Source organism: Leptodactylus fuscus, chromosome 1, assembly GCF_031893055.1.
Source record: "Leptodactylus fuscus isolate aLepFus1 chromosome 1, aLepFus1.hap2, whole genome shotgun sequence".
Lineage (NCBI taxonomy): Eukaryota > Metazoa > Chordata > Amphibia > Anura > Leptodactylidae > Leptodactylus > Leptodactylus fuscus.
The window spans coordinates 56,287,969-56,305,567 of NC_134265.1; the positions used below are offsets into that span (position 1 = coordinate 56,287,969).

Sequence of the window (17,599 nt, forward strand, 5' to 3'; positions counted from 1 at the left end):
GTGTGACACTCCAGCTGTTGTGAGACTACAACCCCCAGCATGCACACAGCTAGTAAGGGTGGGAGGTGTAGTGAATATCCCAGCCTGCTGCCCCCTATGTACAGGACACAAGCACTGCACACCTGTCCTCTAATATGACTGTCCAGGTTCCCCATTAGTCTCTATGACCCTGAGCCAGTGACAGGCCTACCTGGTAAGCCGGGGAACTAGAGTCTGGTGTGGAGCCGACTGTGGCCACTTTATCTCCGTGGTAGAGTCGCCGGAGAGAGCCCATAGAGCAGCCTCTCAGGAGAGCCCACCGGGCCCACATTGTATACTGCATGGATATACGGGGACCGGCACAAAGACACAGCCCAGGCCGCTCTGTGCTCTCCCTGACCGGGCAAGTGCTGAGGAGAGGACGCTGGTGGTCACACCTCCCACCTGACAGGGGCGCAATGTGACTGGATGGAGGCGCAGCTGCACACCCACTGCCTGCACCAACCAGCCCCGGCCTGCCATCACTTCCTGCCCGCCCTCTCTCTTCTCAGGGCGCCTCTGTAAACAGTGTGTAGGACGTATATAGGACGTATATAGGGTGCATATAGGACGTATATAGGACGTATATAGGACGCATATAGGACGTATATAGGACGTATATAGGGTGCATATGGGATGTATATAGGTGTGCATATAGGACGAATATAGGGTGCATATAGGACGTATATAGGGTGCATATAGGGTGTATATAGGACGCATAGGGTGCATGTAGGACGTATATAGGACGCATATGGGGTGCATATAAGGACGCACATAGGACGTATATAGGGTGCATATAGGACGTATATAGGGTACATATAGGACACATATAAGGTGTATATAGGACGCATAGGGTGCATGTAGGATGTATATAGGGTGCATATAGGACGCATATGGGGTGCATATAAGGACGCACATAGGACGTATATAGGACGCATATAGGGTGCATATAGGACGTATATAGGGTGCATATAGGACGCATATAGGATGTATATAGGGTGCATATAGGACGTATACACACCTCCCAACTTTAGAAGAGTAGAGAGAGGAACAAAATGTGCGGCGCCACAAATTTAGCCCTGCCCACTTTTATCTTGACTCCGCCCATTCTCTTTCATTTTCATGTGTCCCACACAGTATAATCCTTCTACAGTCACCTGTAAGTTATATGTTCCCCCTCCATCACTCCTTCGGTTTCATATACCCCCTTCATCTGTCCCCAGTTTCATATACCCCCTTCATCTGTCCCCAGTTTCATGTCCCCCCCCCCTCCGTATTTGCCCCCAGTTTCATGTCCCCCATCTCTGCTCCCAGTTTCATGTCCCCCATCTCTGCCCACATTTTTATGTCCCTCTATCTTTGCCCCCAGTTTCATGCTGTTCTCCCCCCCTTCATCTGCCCCAGTGTCATGCCGTTCTCCGCCCCCCCTTCGTCTGCCCCAGTGTCAAGCCGATCTCCCCGCCCCCCCCCTTCGTCTGCCCCAGTGTCATGCCGTTCTCCCCCCTTCTTTGTCTGCCCCAGAGTCATGCCTTCCCCCTCTTCATCTGCCCCCAGTTTCATGGGCCCCCATCATTATGTTCCACCTTGATGTTTAACACAAAAAAACACTTATACTCACCTTCCAACGCTCCCCCGCCGCTCTCTCCGCAGTCTCACTCACATAGTTGTAGGCGCGATGTGACGTCATCACATCGCACCTACACATGCAGGAGCCGGAGCGCAGTGTTAAAGCAGGAGCTGAGCTGACCTGTGACAGCTCCTGCTTTAATCGCCTATGTATTCAACTCATCGGCGTCCTCCAGACGCCGTTGAGTTGAAACCAGGACATACCTCCCGCCGACCGAGACCGCAGGACAGGACACTGAATCCGTGAATGTTCCACGGAATCCGGGACAGTTGGGAGGTATGACAATGGGTGTATCTGTGAAACAGCTGTAGGGCCAAACTGCTCATTATACCCCATGATATGTTCTGTGAAGGGTGCAGTTTCCAAAATGGGGTCAAGTTTGGGAGTTTCCAGTGTTCCAGCAAAATCTGCCCTCCAAAAGCCAAATAGCGCTCCTTCCATTCCATGCCCTGCCATGTACCCATACCGCAGATTATGGCTACATATGGGGTATTGCCGTGTTCAGGAGAAATTGTTTAACAAACTGTGGGGTACTTTTCTCTTTTAACCCCTTGCGAAAATGAAAACTTTGAGCATAAAGTGACATTTTAGTAATTGTTCATTTACACATCCCAATGTTAATAAAATCTGTGAAAAGACTGAGGGTTTAAAATTCTCACTATACCCTTTGATGAATTCTGTGAGGGATGTAGTTTGCAAAATGGGGTCATGTTTGGGGGGTCTCCTTTGTATTGATACTCTAGGACAGGGATAGGGAACCTTCGGCTCTCCAGCTGCTGTGAAACTACAACTCCCATCATGCTCCATTCACTTCCATGGGAGTTCCAAGAGCAGCAGAGCAAGTATGCATGCTGGGAGTTGTAGTTTTGCAACAGCTGGAGAGCCGTACGTTCCCTACCCCTGCTCTAGGGGCTCCGCAAATGAGACATGGCACCTGAAAACTATTTCAGTACAATCTGCTTTTCAAACACCCATGTGCTTTTCAAACACCCACACTGCCATGTGCCCAAATGTCACTTTACACCCACATTTGGGGTATTTCTGTGCTCGGGAGAAATTGCATAATAAAAGGTGAGATAAATTTTCTCCTTTAACCCTTTGTGAATATTATGTTGGAAGGTGAGTATAAGTATTTGTGTTAAACATTGAGGGTAACGTAATGTAGGGGGCCTATGAAACTGGGGGCATATAGGGGGGAGGAGAACGGCATCACATTGGGGCAGATGAAGGGGGGGACAGCATGACACTGGAGCAGATGAAGGGGGGAAGGAACGGCATGGCACTGGGGCAGATGAAGAGGGAGAGAACGGCATGACACTGGGGCAGATGAAGGGGGGGACATGAATCTGGGGCAGAGATGGGGTGGACATTAATCTGGGGGCAGAGATGGGGGGACATGAATCTGGGGGCAGAGATGGGGGGGGGCATGAATCTGGGGGCAGAGATGGGGGGACATGAAACTGGGGGCTGAGATGGAGGGGGACATGAAACTGGGGGCAGATAAAGGGGTTATATGAAACTGTGGGAGAGATGGAAGGGGGAATATAATTTACAGGTGACTATAGGAGGATTATAATGTGTGGGGGCACATGAAAAATGAATGGGAATGAACGGAGTCAACATAAAAATGGACGGAGCTAAGTTTGGCACGCACGCCGCATATTTTGTCCCTCTTTCAGCTTTTCAAAAGTTGGGAGGTATGCTGTGACATCACAATGGGTGTAGAATGTGTAAAGTTCTCAGTGTCGGCCATCTTGTGTCACTAGAGCTTGACAGCTTGAAGAAGACAGACGATCAGGTAAGTAACTCTTCACTTAGTGCTGACTCCTTCACACATTGTGTTGTTGGGCAGAGGAGGGAGGATCGGAAATTTTTTGTAACTCAAATTTTTATTGAAAATTTTTCCTGTTTTATACAATAAGAAAAGACAATTACAAGAAACAAGGCGAACATCCGCCCTGCGAACAAAAAAGCACACAGTGCAACACAAGAAAAAATAAAAACAAAGAAAGCAACATAGAGAAAAAAACAAAACAAAAAGGGGGGGGAGGAGGAGGGAGTGGGTTAGTGGGACAGGTGGGTGGGGGAGAGGACTAAACATAGAGGGTGAAAGGGTAGGTAGGGGTGAGTGTGAGCAGTCAGGAAACCAGCGAGAGCGCTCGTCAGGTCAACCATACCACAGCCAGTTGGGAAGGGCTCGGGAGCAACCACCGGTCAAATACTTGAAATGAACAACAAGAGTATCAATCAGAGGAGGGGTCAGAGCCCAGGAGCGTCCGGTACTCTGCAGACTGTTGAAACCTGAACCAGTAGAACCAGGTTTTGATGTACGCCTCAGTCGTACCATGCAGGAAAGACGTGAGATTTTCCATGTGCATTATCTCGTTGACCTTCGAAATCCAGAGGGAGAGAGGAGGAGGATCCACTCGTTTCCAAAAAAGGGGGATACAAGCCCGGGCAGCGAAGATCAGGAATCTAAGCAGGGAACGCTTAAAGACCTTTACAGAAGACTCACAATGATTAAGGAGGAACAAGGCAGGGCCCAAATGGTGAGAAGTTTCAGTAAGCTGGAGGGTTATCCGTTTGACCCCCTCCCAGAAGGACAAAAGGGCAGGACAGGACCAAAAAATGTGTAGCAACGTGCCTTCCTCGTCGCCACAGCGCCAACATAATGGGGAGACCTGAGGGAACATAGCATGGAGTCTCGTAGGAACCCTATACCATCGGGACAAGATTTTGTAGCTGGCCTCCTGGTGGCGAGAGCTGATGGAGGCAGTATGAGAAAGGCAAAAAATACGCCTACGCTGTTCCTGAGAGAGGGAAAGGGATAAGTCAGATTCCCATTTCAGCAAGAACGGTGGAACAAAGTCCTCCGGAGGTTCAACCAGGATCTGGTAAGTGAGCGAGAGGGAGTGGCGGAGGGGGCCAGCGCCAACACAAATCTTCTCCAAGGGGGTAGGTTCGACACGGAACTCAGTAGGAGCAGGGAGAGAATGCAAAAAGTGACGAAGTTGCATCCCCCGCCAAGCATCCAAAGGGGGCAACTCAGGAGGGGCCTGGGAGTTCAGAAGTGTATTCCATCTCCCTGCGTCCTGGAAGTGACAGGCACGAAAAATCCCATGACGGCGCCAATTACGGAAAACTCGATCAAACATTCCAGGTGGAAAGGCAGGATTGCCCAGCACTGGGAAGAAAGCGGAATCCTTAGGGAGGAGAGTGGAGCGAACAAGGCCCCTGGAGCAAATCCGAAGCGTGGGACCAAGGGTAGGGTGAGAAAAGAGAGATGACAATGAGGAGGAGTCCAACCATGGGGCAACCTGCAAAGGGATAGGAGAGAATGCCTGTTCGATGTAGACCCAAGGTTTAGAAACAGCATGCCTACACCAGTCCACGACACGAGTCAGGTGGGTAGCCAAATAATAGGACTTCAGGTCCGGAAGCGATAAACCACCACATCTCTTGGGACGAAAGAGAAAAGCCTTACTCACTCGGGCGGGTCTGCCCGACCAGATGAACTTCAGTTGGATGGAAGTGAGGGATCTAAGAAAAGACAGAGGAATGTGAATGGGAAGCGTCTGCATCAAGTAGAGAAGACGAGGGAGAATGTTCATTTTAAAAATCGCGCATCTCCCGAACCAGGTAAAGGCTCCAGTGGACCATCGAGTACAATCAGCCCTGATAGACGCCAGAAGTGGGGGGAAGTTGCAACGAAAGAGATCTTTCGGATCCGGAGTAAGATAAACCCCCAAATACTTGAGAGAAGTGGGGGCCCAATGAAAAGGGAAAGATTGACTCAATGAGGTGGCCGCTGAGGAAGAAAGGGTCACATTAAGGGCTTCCGACTTCGAAAAGTTGATTTTAAAGTTTGAAAGGGTCGAGTAAGCCTGAAAGGCGAGCATCAGAGCCGGAAGAGAGACATGCGGGGAGGAGAGAAAAAATAGCAAGTCATCTGCATACGCCGCCACTTTATATAAACGGGAAGAATGAGCAGCACCTGAGATGTTCGGATCGGCTCGAACCTGGCGGAGGAAGGGTTCAAGAGTCAAGACGAAAATGAGAGGCGAAAGGGGGCAACCTTGCCTAGTGCCATTTCGGATAGGGAAGGACTGGGACAGTAAACCGTTCACCCTGACCATCGCTGTAGGGAGAGAGTATAGAGCCATGATCCAACTCATCATGCGGTGTCCAAGACCAATATGTAACAAGGTCTCTTCCATGAACCGCCAGTTGACCCTGTCGAAGGCTTTCTCGGCGTCAGTTGAAAGAAGCATGAGAGGAGAGCCCGATCGTTTAGCCCCATACATGAGGTTGATAGCTTTGGTAGTATTATCTCGAGCCTCACGGCCGGGTAAAAATCCAGCTTGATCCGGGTGAATAATATTTCCTAGCAAGGGCGATAAACGGGTCGCCAGGATCTTGGCTAAAATTTTTAGGTCAACATTGATTAGCGAAATGGGGCGGTAGTTAGAGCACAGAAGAGGGTCTTTTCCCGGTTTGGGGATAACTGCTATGTGAGCACGCAGGGAGTCACGACAAAGGGCTGAGCCATCGGTAAGAGAATTGAAAACTTTCAACAGTCTGGGGCGGAGTTCAGGGCCAAGTTTCTTATAGTATGCCAAGGTAAGGCCGTCTGGACCTGGGGCCTTACCCGTTGCCATACTGGAGATAGCTAAAGAAATTTCCTCTTCAACAATAGGAGATTCCAAGGCTGTCAAGTCCTCCAAAGACAACGACGGGAGACCAGAGGAGGAGAGATAAGAACGAATGCGATCTCGGAACTCCGTGTCAGGGAGAGGAGAAGGGCCAGAGTCTACAGAATACAAAGAGGCATAGTAGTCCCGAAAGGCAGCCGCAATATCAAGGGGCATGTGTAATCGAGTACCCTGGGCGGAACCGATGCATGGAACGTAGGTGGAGGACTGCTGAACCCGAAGGGCCCTAGCTAGGGAACGCCCGCTCTTATTTCCAAACTCATAAAAATGACGTCTGCATTTAGCTAGAGTACCCTTCACCCTATCAGTGACGAGCGTACGCAATTCTTCTCGGGCGCTGGCAAGCTGGGAATAAACATCAGGAGTGATTTGGCGCTTATGAAGGAGTTCCAACGAGCGGATCCGCTGCAGCAGAGATTCAATACAAGCCCGGCGTTCCTTGTTTAAGCGGGAACCATGTTGCAACAGAATACCCCGGATAAAACATTTGTGAGCCTCCCACACCATTGGAGGAGCAATCCCCGACAATTCCTCCCTCTCAAAGTATTCCCCCAAACGGGTCTTAATGTCATCCAGGATGGTTACATCATCAAGAAGTGATGCGTTAAGCTTCCACTGACGCTGGAAAGGAATAGGAGAGGACAAGGAAACAGACAAAGTAACTAAAGCATGGTCGGAGAAAGTAATGTTGTCGACTTCCGCAGCCAACAAAGAATGGAGATGTTGGTGACGGATAAAGAGGTAGTCAATACGAGAGTATCGGTGATGGACCGGAGAGTAATAGGAGTAATCCCTATCCAATGGGTGGAGTAACCTCCAGGAGTCCACAAGCTGGTGGGAATGAAGGTCCCTCTTAACCCTCCTGATGAGTGAGTAAGGGTGAGAAGAGACGCCAGCAGAAGAGTCCAATGAAGGGTCCAGGACCAGATTAAGATCACCCCCCGCCACCAGGAAGCCCTCCACAAAGCCGTCCAACAGCCCTAAGTAAGAACTAAGGGCACGACCCTGTCCCGAGTTAGGTAAATACAAAGAAACAAAAGTAAAAAGTTGAGAGGAGATACGACCCTTTACCATAACAAGTCTCCCCTCAGAATCAGTGCGAGTCTCCAAATGTTCGCAAGGCAGGGAGCGAGAAATCAAGATACTAGTCCCTCTGGATTTCGGATCAGGAGAGGAGCTATGATATGCATGAGGAAACCAAGCATTAGTCAACTTGTATGGCTTGGTAGAGCAATGGTGAGTTTCCTGCAAAAATACAACATGAAGGTGCTTACCTTTGAGCAGATTGAAGAGTACGGAGCGCTTCTCCGGACTATGAAGGCCTCTCACATTGAGGGAGCCAACGGTGATGGAGGAAAGGCGATCAAGCGGAGGCATGGAGGGAGACGGGCTTTCCCAGCTCACACCCTAGGAGCAGAGAGAGAAAGAAAAAAAAAAAAAAGGGGGGGGAGGGAGGGGAGAGGGCGAAGAATTGAAGAGGGTAAAGGGAGAGGGAAAGAAAAAAGAGAGGAAAGTAACAGGGTAGAGGAAGGAGAGCAGTAAAGAAAGAGGGGGGGGGGGAAGAAAGGAGAAGGAAAAAGAACCAAGAGTAGAACAAATCTAACTACCCCTAGACAAATGGGCCAGGGGCACAACAACAGACAGGAAGGATTGAGGGAGTAAGAAAAGATGGGGGGGAGAAGTGGGCCCGCAAGCACCACGAGTGTACCTGGTAAGGAAAACCCTATGCCCCTACCCCCAACAAAATGTATAGGGATAGGATGCACAGGGCTACAAAGTGACTCTAAGGTCCAAATAACAATATTGTATAAAAACACAGCAATATCAACAAGGGCCATCTATAAAGCCCAGCAGGCACAGGATCAAGAGGAACAGAGTAGTCACAGAACAAAATAAAATAAACATAGTGAAAATGTCCACCAACCGCGAAACAAGTCCAAGACCACTCAACATAAAAGGATATCAACACTGTCCTGTGGGCAGATCAAAGACCGGTGGCATGAGGGATCATGCTTCAATGGGGAGGATCGGAAATTTAGGATTGTTCCATCAACACTGCCAACATCTCAGCTAGACCTCTGCATAACGTGATTCTTGCTGTGATTGTCCGGACAATTCTTTGCCAGACAGACAATTCTTAGGAATGTTCTTCAGCCTTATTCTATGAACATGAGCACACCCGGGGAATGGGTATTTACCCCTACAAAATATGAATAACACATATGATAAAAATATTACAGCCCTCAAAACCGCACATACAAAAAAAAACTAAAATGTGTCTGGTCTTGGACCAGAAATTGGCCCAGTACTGAAGTGGTTAATAGCCCCCTGCATATTACTACTGCCACCCAAGTGCTGGTGTGAGTACTGCAACTCCGACCCATTCACTTGAGAGCAACAATAATGCAGAGAACATGTGTAAGGGTCTTCACGTACACTATAAAGAAAGCGGGGTACCCATGGAAACCCACATACCCCAATAGACTATAACGGGGTCTGTTGGGTTTCGGCCTGAAAAGGACAGAAAATGCGGAGAGAAAAGCTCTGATTGCAGCGTTTTTTCTCCGCATTTTTAAGCGTGTTCATGGACGGAAACCCCGAATAGAGTTCCAGCGCTAGTGTGAACCTAGCCTTAGTTATAAAGCATGGAGAACTGAGCAGATGTTACAATGTAAAATGAATAGACAAATTGGTGTTTCACATTTCACTCCTCATAAAGGGTTAATACCAGGGAATGAGTTAGTAACATGTATATTATACTGCAATAAGCAAGACCTCATACAGCAATGTCTATAGAGATAGGCCTTAGTGCTAAAACACTGGTTGGTACTTAAGGGGTTAAATCCTCAGGCTGCATGAGTCACCATGGTAACTGCAGCCACAGCCAATAGGATTGCAGGACAGGAATTTGAAAATTCAGTTGTCTGCAGTCAGTTAGTAGATGAGAGAAGACGGACGTGCACATGCCCACTCTGCAGCCGGGAGGACTCTGGTAAGTGACCGGGATCTGATCCTTATACTGAAGATCTTAAGACATGACCGATCATTACACAGACTGTATTACAGGTAACACTAGGGGGCGACTGTTACTAACTGACCAGTATTAGTCTCTGTTCACATAAGCATCTCTCCAGTGGTGTAAATAGGAAAGGAGGGGCCCCGTGGCGAACTCGACTGACCCCTCCTACGCATTCCTGTGCGCTCTATTATCCCCCATAGTGGCCCCCGCACACAGTATTATCCCCCATACTGGCCCCTACACACAGTATTATCCCCCATAGTGGTCCCTGCACACAGTATTATCCCCCATAGTGGCCCCTGCACACAGTATTATCCTCCATAGTGGCCCCTGCACACAGTATTATCACCCATAGGGGCCCCTGCACACAGTATTATCCTCCATAGTGGCCCCTGCACACAGTATTATCACCCATAGGGGCCCCTGCACACAGTATTATCCTCCATAGTGGCCCCTGCACACAGAATTATCCCTCATAGTGGCCCCTACACACAGTATTATCCCCCATAGTGGTCCCTGCACACAGTATTATCCCCCATAGTGGCCCCTGCACACAGTATTATCCTCCATAGTGGCCCCTGCACACAGTATTATCACCCATAGGGGCCCCTGCACACAGTATTATCCTCCATAGTGGCCCCTGCACACAGTATTATCACCCATAGGGGCCCCTGCACACAGTATTATCCTCCATAGTGGCCCCTGCACACGGTATTATCCCCCATAGTGGCCCCTGCACGCAGTATTATCCCCCATAGTGGCCCCTGCACGCAGTATTATCCCCCATAGTGGCCCCTGCACACAGTATTATCCCCCATAGTGGCCCCTGCACACAGTATTATCCTCCATAGTGGCCCCTCCACACAGTATTATCCCCCATAATGGCCCCTGCACACAGTATTATCCCCCATAATGACCCCTGCACACAGTATTATCCCCCATAGTGGCCCCTCCACACAGTATTATCCCCCATAGTGGCCCCTGCACACAGTATTATCCTCCATAGTGGCCCCTGCACACAGTATTATCACCCATAGTGGCCCCTGCACACAGTATTATCCTCCATAGTGGCCCCTGCACACGGTATTATCCCCCATAGTGGCCCCTGCACGCAGTATTATCCCCCATAGTGGCCCCTGCACGCAGTATTATCCCCCATAGTGGCCCCTGCACACAGTATTATCCCCCATAGTGGCCCCTGCACACAGTATTATCCCCCATAGTGTCCCCTGCACACAGTATTATCCCCCATAGTGAGGGGCCACTATGGGGGATAATACTGAGTGCAGGGGACACTATGGGGGATAATACTGTGTGCAGGGGCCACTATGGGGGATAACACTATTATGTCCCACTGTGGACACCCATAAACAATTATTATACTCTGTCTCTCTATCATTTATATAACAAATAAGAGACATTTCCATTCATATTTCAGTCATTTTTAATACGATTTCTTCCCCTGTCCAGTAACATGAGTTGTCATCAGTTATCTCCGCTCAGTCAGGTTTAGGATGTTATAGGGCAGGCAGAAGAGCGCAGTCAGCTCTGCTATACTACATAGGTATAACAGTGAGAGCCTGACGTCCTGATATTATATTTCTACCATTATAACCAATGACATCTGTCCTGCCTTCTATTTCCATCCATTTGGAACACAAGTCATAGTCTGTCTTCACTTAGTACATGTTGTAGGAAATGCTCTCAGCACATACACCAAATATGTCTATGGGGGACAGATAAAGCATGGCTGCCGTATACTTGTAGCCATTTTATAGACAGTAGGATTATTTCCGCTGTGCAGCCAGCAGGTACTATGTACACTGTGCAATACGGATTTTTACAATGGTGGTTGATGGGTGATATATGTACCTGTGAGACACCCAGTTACAAGGGTTAGAGACAGCCACTAGATGTTTATATTAGAAGTATTTCTAGACATGTGTGTCACACAAATGCCACAAACGCAATATGAACAGAGTCTTAGCACTAGTCGTATGGCGCACATTTATAGCTTTTCTCCCTGTATTTCAATTATCACTTCTATCATAGACTTTATTTGTAGCTGACTTACATGGTTTTATCTTTGCTGCTACACAGGACAAAGAACAAGAATTGCATCAGAAGAATCCAGGTAGTATATATGTAATATCTGTGTAAGTGGTGTCCAGTTTTGTATCAGGTATGTATATAAAAAGCATGTGAATGGTATGGTATGTATATTATATATTAATACACACTTAAGGAATGACAACAGTGGCACGTGGGGTACAACAACATCATGATGCTTGCATCTAAGCATCACGATATCGGTGTGACTCACTCAACCACTAAGGCCCAATCACAGGCCTCAGTGGTCCCCAGGGCTGCCGACATCATTTAGAAGGCCACAATAGGCCCGAACAGGATGCCAAGGGTCAACGATGGTCGATGGAGAGGAGGAGTCGTCGATGGAGAGGAGGAGTCGTTGATGGAGAGGAGAAGAGGAGTCGTTGATGGAGAGGAGAAGAGGAGTCATTGATGGAAAGGAGGAGTCACCACGATAGGCCCGAACAGGATGCCAAGGGTCGTCGATGGAGAGAGAAGAGGAGTTGTTGATGGAGAGGAGGAGTCATTGATGGAGAGGAGGGGGAGTCATCGATGGAGAGGAGGAGGAGTCGTCGATGGAGAGGAGTAGAAGTACAGAAAGGAGAGGTAGGAGGTGAGGAGCAGTGGGCGGAGAAGAGTGGAAGAGTAGGAAAACAGGAGGGGTAGATGTAGAGGAGAAAAAGGTTACGAGGATAAGGGTTGAAGGGAAGGGCATTGAGGAGAAGGGATTGAGGGAAGGAGAGATAGAAATAGATAAGGAGTAGGAGAAGAAGATGTGTAGCTGGAAAAGAAGAAGCAGAGAGGAGAAGTTTTAGATGAAGAGGAGAGAAGGAGTCGTCAGAAGAGAGGAGGAGTCGTCAATGAAGAGGAGTGGGGAGGAGGAGTTGTCGATGGAGAGGAAGAGAGGAGAGGAGGAGTCGTCGATGGAGAGGAGTGGTGAGAAGGAGTTGACGATAGAGAGGAGGAGAGGTCGTCGATGGAGAGGAGGAGTCGTCAATGGAGGAGAGGAGGAGTCATCGATGGATAGGAGGAGTCAATGGAGAGGAGAGGCTGTTGATGGATAGGAGAAAAGGAGTCCTCAATGGAGAGGAGAGGAGTCGTCGATGGAGAGGAGAAGAGGAGAGGGGGAGTCGATGGAGAGGAAAGGTTGTCAACAGAGAGGAGGAGAGGAGTCGTCGTTGATGGAGAGGAGGAGAGGTCGTCGATGGAGAGGAGGAGTCGTCGATGGAGAGGAGAAAAGGAGTCGTCGATGGAGAGGAGGAGTCAATGGAGAGGAGAGGCTGTTGATGGATAGGAGAAAAGGAGTCCTCAATGGAGAGGAGAGGAGGAGTCATCAATGGAGTGGAGGAGAGGAGTCGTCGATGGAGAGGAAAAGAGGAGTTGTTGATGGAGAGGAGGAGTCATTGATGGAGAGGAGGAGGAGGAGTCGTCGATGGAGAGGAGTTGAAATACAGAAAGTAGAGGTAGGAGATGAGGAGCAGTGGGCGGAGAAGAGTGGAAGAGTAGGAAAACAGGAGGGGTAGATGTAGAGGAGAAAAAGGTTACGAGGATAAGGGTTGAAGGGAAGGGCATTGAGGAGACGGGATTGAGGGAGAGATAGAAATAGATAAGGAGTAGGAGAAGAAGATGTGTAGCTGGAAAAGAAGAAGCGGAGAGGAGAAGTCTTCGATGGAGAGGAGGAGTGGAGAGTAGAGGTTGTCGATGAAGAGGAGGGGAGGAGTCGTCAGAAGAGAGGAGGAGTCGTCAATGAAGAGGAATGGGGAGGAGGAGTCGTCGATGGAGAGGAAGAGAGGAGAGGAGGAGTCGTCCATGGAGAGGAGTGGAGAGAAGGAGTAGATAAAAGAGAGGAGGAGAGGTTGTCGATGGAGAGGAGGAGTCGTCAATGGAGGAGAGGAGGTGACATCGATGGAGAGGAGGAGTCAATGGAGAGGAGAGGCTGTTGATGGATAGGAGAAAAGGAGTCGTCAATGGAGAGGAGAGGAGGAGTCATCGATGGAGTGGAGGATAGGAGTCGTCATCAATGGAGTGGAGGAGCCATCGATGGAGAAGAGGAGAGGGGGAGTCGATGGAGAGGAAAGGTTGTCAACAGAGAGGAGGAGAGGAGTCGTCGTTGATGGAGAGGAGGAGAGGTTGTCAATGGAGAGGAGGAGTCGTCGATGGAGAGAAGAAGAGGAGTTGATGATGGAGAGGAGGAGGAGTCGTCGATGGAGAGGAGGAGTCAATGGAGAGGAGAGGTTGTGGAGAGGAGTGGCGAGTAGAGGTCGTCGATGAAGAGGAGAGGAGGAGTCTTCAGAAGAGAGGAGGAGTCATCAATGAAGAGGAGTGATGAGAAGGAGCCGACGATAGAGAGGAGGAGAGGTCGTCGATGGAGAGGAGGAGTCGTCAATGGAGGAGAGGAGTCATTGATGGATAGGAGGAGTCAATGGAGAGGAGAGGTTGTTGATGGATAGGAAAAAAGGAGTCGTCAATGGAGAGGAGAGGAGGAGTCATCGATGGAGTGGAGGAGAGCAGTCATCAATGGAGTGGAGGAGTCGTCGATGGAGAGGAGAAGAGGAGAGAGGGAGTCGATGGAGAGGAAAGGTTGTCAACAGAGAGGAGTCGTCGTTGATGGAGAGGAGGGGAGGTCGTCGATGGAGAGGAGGAGTCGTCGATGGAGAGGAGAAGAGGAGTTGTTGATGGAGAGGAGGAGGAGGAGTCGTCGATGGAGAGGAGGAGTCAATGGAGAGGAGAGGCTGCTGATGGATAGGAGAAAAGGATTCGTCAATGGAGAGGAGAGGAGGAGTCATCGATGGAGTGGAGGAGAGGAGTCGTCGTCAATAGAGTGGAGGAGTGGTCGATGGAGAAGAGGAGAGGGGGAGTCGGTGGAGAGGAAAGGTTGTCGACAGAGAGGAGGAGAGGAGTCGTCATTGATGGAGAGGTCATCAATGGAGAGGAGGAGTCGTCAATGGAGAGGAGAAGAGGAGTTGTTGATGGAGAGGAGGACGAGGAGTCGTTGATGGAGAGGAGTTGAAGTACAGAAAAGAGAGGTAGGAGGTGAGGAGCAGTGGGCGGAGAAGAGTGGAAGAGTAGGAAAACAGGAGGGGTAGATGTAGAGGAGAAAAAGGTTACGAGGATAAGGGTTGAAGGGAAGGGCATTGAGGAGAAGGGAGTGAGGGAAAGAGAGATAGAAATAGATAAGGAGTAGGAGAAGATGTGTAGCTGGAAAAGAAGAAGCGGATAGGAGAAGTCTTCGATGGAGAGGAGGAGTGGAGAGTAGAGGTCATCGATGAAGAGGAGCGGAAGAGTCGTCAGAAGAGAGGAGTCGTCGTCAATGAAGAGGAGTGGGGAGGAGGAGTCGTCAATGGAGAGGAAGAGAGGAGGAGGAGTCGATGGAGAGGAGTGGCGAGAAGGAGTCGACGATAGAGAGGAGGAGAGGTTGTCGATGGGAGGAGGAGTCGTCAATGGAGGAGAGGAGGAGTCATCGATGGAGAGGAGGAGTCAATGGAGAGGAGAGGCTGTTGATGGATAGGAGAAATGGAGTCGTCAGTGGAGAGGAGGAGTCATCGATGGAGTGGAGGATAGGAGTCGTCGTTGATGGAGAGGAGGAGAGGTCATCGATGGAGAGGAGGAGTCGTCGATGGAGAGGAGGAGTCATTGATGGAGAGGAGGAGGAGGAGTCGTTGTTGATGGAGAGGAGTAGAAGTACAGAAAGGAGAGGTAGGAGGTGAGGAGCAGTGGGCGGAGAAGAGTGGAAGAGTAGGAAAACAGGAGGGGTAGATGTAGAGGAGAAAAAGGTTACGAGGATAAGGGTTGAAGGGAAGGGCATTGAGGAGAAGGGATTGAGGGAAAGAGAGATAGAAATAGATAAGGAGTAGGAGAAGAAGATGTGTAGCTGGAAAAGAAGAAGCGGAGAGGAGAAGTCTTCGATGGAGAGGAGGAGTGGAGAGTAGAGGTTGTCGATAAAGAGGAGGGGAGGAGTCGTCAGAAGAGAGGAGGAGTCGTCAATGAAGAGGAGTGGGGAGGAGGAGTCGTCGATGGAGAGGAGTGGAGAGAAGGAGTAGATAAAAGAGAGGAGGAGAGGTTGTCGATGGAGAGGATGAGTCGTCAATGGAGGAGAGGAGGAGACATCGATGGAGAGGAGGAGACAATGGAGAGGAGAGGCTGTTGATGGATAGGAGAAAAGGAGTCGTCAATGGAGAGGAGGAGTCATCGATGGAGTGGAGGATAGGAGTCGTCGTCAATGGAGTGGAGGAGCCATCGATGGAGAAGAGGAGAGGGGGAGTCGATGGAGAGGAAAGGTTGTCGACAGAGAGGAGGAGAGGAGTTGTCGTTGATGGAGAGGAGGAGTCGTCGATGGAGAGGAGAAGAGGAGAGGGGGAGTCGATGGAGCGGAAAGGTTGTCAACAGAGAGGAGGAGAGGAGTCGTCGTTGATGGAGAGGAGGAGAGGTCGTCAATGGAGAGGAGGAGTCGTCGATGGAGAGAAGAAGAGGAGTTGATGATGGAGAGGAGGAGGAGTCGTCGATGGAGAGGAGGAGTCAATGGAGAGGAGAGGTTGTGGAGAGGAGTGGCGAGTAGAGGTCGTCGATGAAGAGGAGAGGAGGAGTCTTCAGAAGAGAGGAGGAGTCATCAATGAAGAGGAGTGATGAGAAGGAGCCGACGATAGAGAGGAGGAGAGGTCGTCGATGGGGAGGAGGAGTCGTCAATGGAGGAGAGGAGTCATTGATGGATAGGAGGAGTCAATGGAGAGGAGAGGTTGTTGATGGATAGGAGAAAAGGAGTCGTCAATGGAGAGGAGAGGAGGAGTCATCGATGGAGTGGAGGAGAGCAGTCATCAATGGAGTGGAGGAGTCGTCGATGGAGAGGAGAAGAGGAGAGGGGGAGTCGATGGAGAGGAAAGGTTGTCAACAGAGAGGAGGAGAGGAGTCGTCGTTGATGGAGAGGAGGGGAGGTCGTCGATGGAGAGGAGGAGTCGTCGATGGAGAGGAGAAGAGGAGTTGATGGGGAGGAGGAGGAGTCGTCGATGGAGAGGAGGAGTCAATGGAGAGGAGAGGCTGTTGATGGATAGGAGAAAAGGATTCGTCAATGGAGAGGAGAGGAGGAGTCATCGATGGAGTGGAGGAGAGGAGTCGTCGTCAATGGAGTGGAGGAGTGGTCGATGGAGAAGAGGAGAGGGCAAGTCGGTGGAGAGGAAAGGTTGTCAACAGAGAGGAGGAGAGGAGTCGTCGTTGATGGAGAGGAGGGGAGGTCGTCGATGGAGAGGAGGAGTCGTCGATGGAGAGGAGGAGAGGAGTCGTCGTCAATGGAGTGGAGGAGTGGTCGATGGAGAAGAGGAGAGGGGGAGTCGGTGGAGAGGAAAGGTTGTCGACAGAGAGGAGGAGAGGAGTCGTCATTGATGGAGAGGTCATCAATGGAGAGGAGGAGTCGTCGATGGAGAGGAGAAGAGGAGTTGATGGAGAGGAGGAGGAGAAGTCGTTGATGGAGAGGAGTTGCAGTACAGAAAAGAGAGGTAGGAGGTGAGGAGCAGTGGGCGGAGAAGAGTGGAAGAGTAGGAAAACAGGAGGGGTAGATGTAGAGGAGAAAAAGGTTACGAGGATAAGGGTTGAAGGGAAGGGCATTGAGGAGAAGGGATTGAGGGAAAGAGAGATAGAAATAGATAAGGAGTAGGAGAAGAAGATGTGTAGCTGGAAAAGAAGAAGCGGAGAGGAGAAGTCTTCGATGGAGAGGAGGAGTGGAGAGTAGAGGTCATCAATGAAGAGGAGCGGAAGAGTCGTCAGAAGAGAGGAGTCGTCAATGAAGAGGAGTGGGGAGGAGGAGTCGTCGATGGAGAGGAAGAGAGGAGAGAAGGAGGAGTCGATGGAGAGGAGTGGCGAGAAGGAGTCGACGATAGAGAGGAGGAGAGGTCGTCGATGGGAGGAGGAGTCGTCAATGGAGGAGAGGAGGAGTCATCGATGGAGAGGAGGAGTCAATGGAGAGGAGAGGCTGTTGATGGATAGGAGAAATGGAGTCGTCAGTGGAGAGGAGAGGAGGAGTCATCGTTGGAGTGGAGATTAGGAGTCGTCGTTGATGGAGAGGAGGAGTCGTCGAAGGAGAGGAGGAGTCATTGATGGAGAGGAGGAGGAGGAGTCGTTGATGGAGAGGAGTAGAAGTACAGAAAG

General features: G+C 50.0%; 1 protein-coding gene across 1 annotated transcript in view; it reads right to left on the reverse strand.

Annotated features, from left to right (window-relative positions):
• The window catches only part of MCCC2 (methylcrotonyl-CoA carboxylase subunit 2), a 71,701-nt gene extending 71,295 nt beyond the window's left edge, over positions 1-406 (reverse strand). The window contains exon 1 of the mRNA XM_075270846.1: positions 191-406. Coding sequence (XP_075126947.1) covers positions 191-322 — 132 coding nt within the window. The 5' untranslated portion in view covers positions 323-406. The remainder of the gene's footprint in view (positions 1-190) is intronic.
• Between the last annotated feature and the right edge of the window lie 17,193 nt (positions 407-17,599).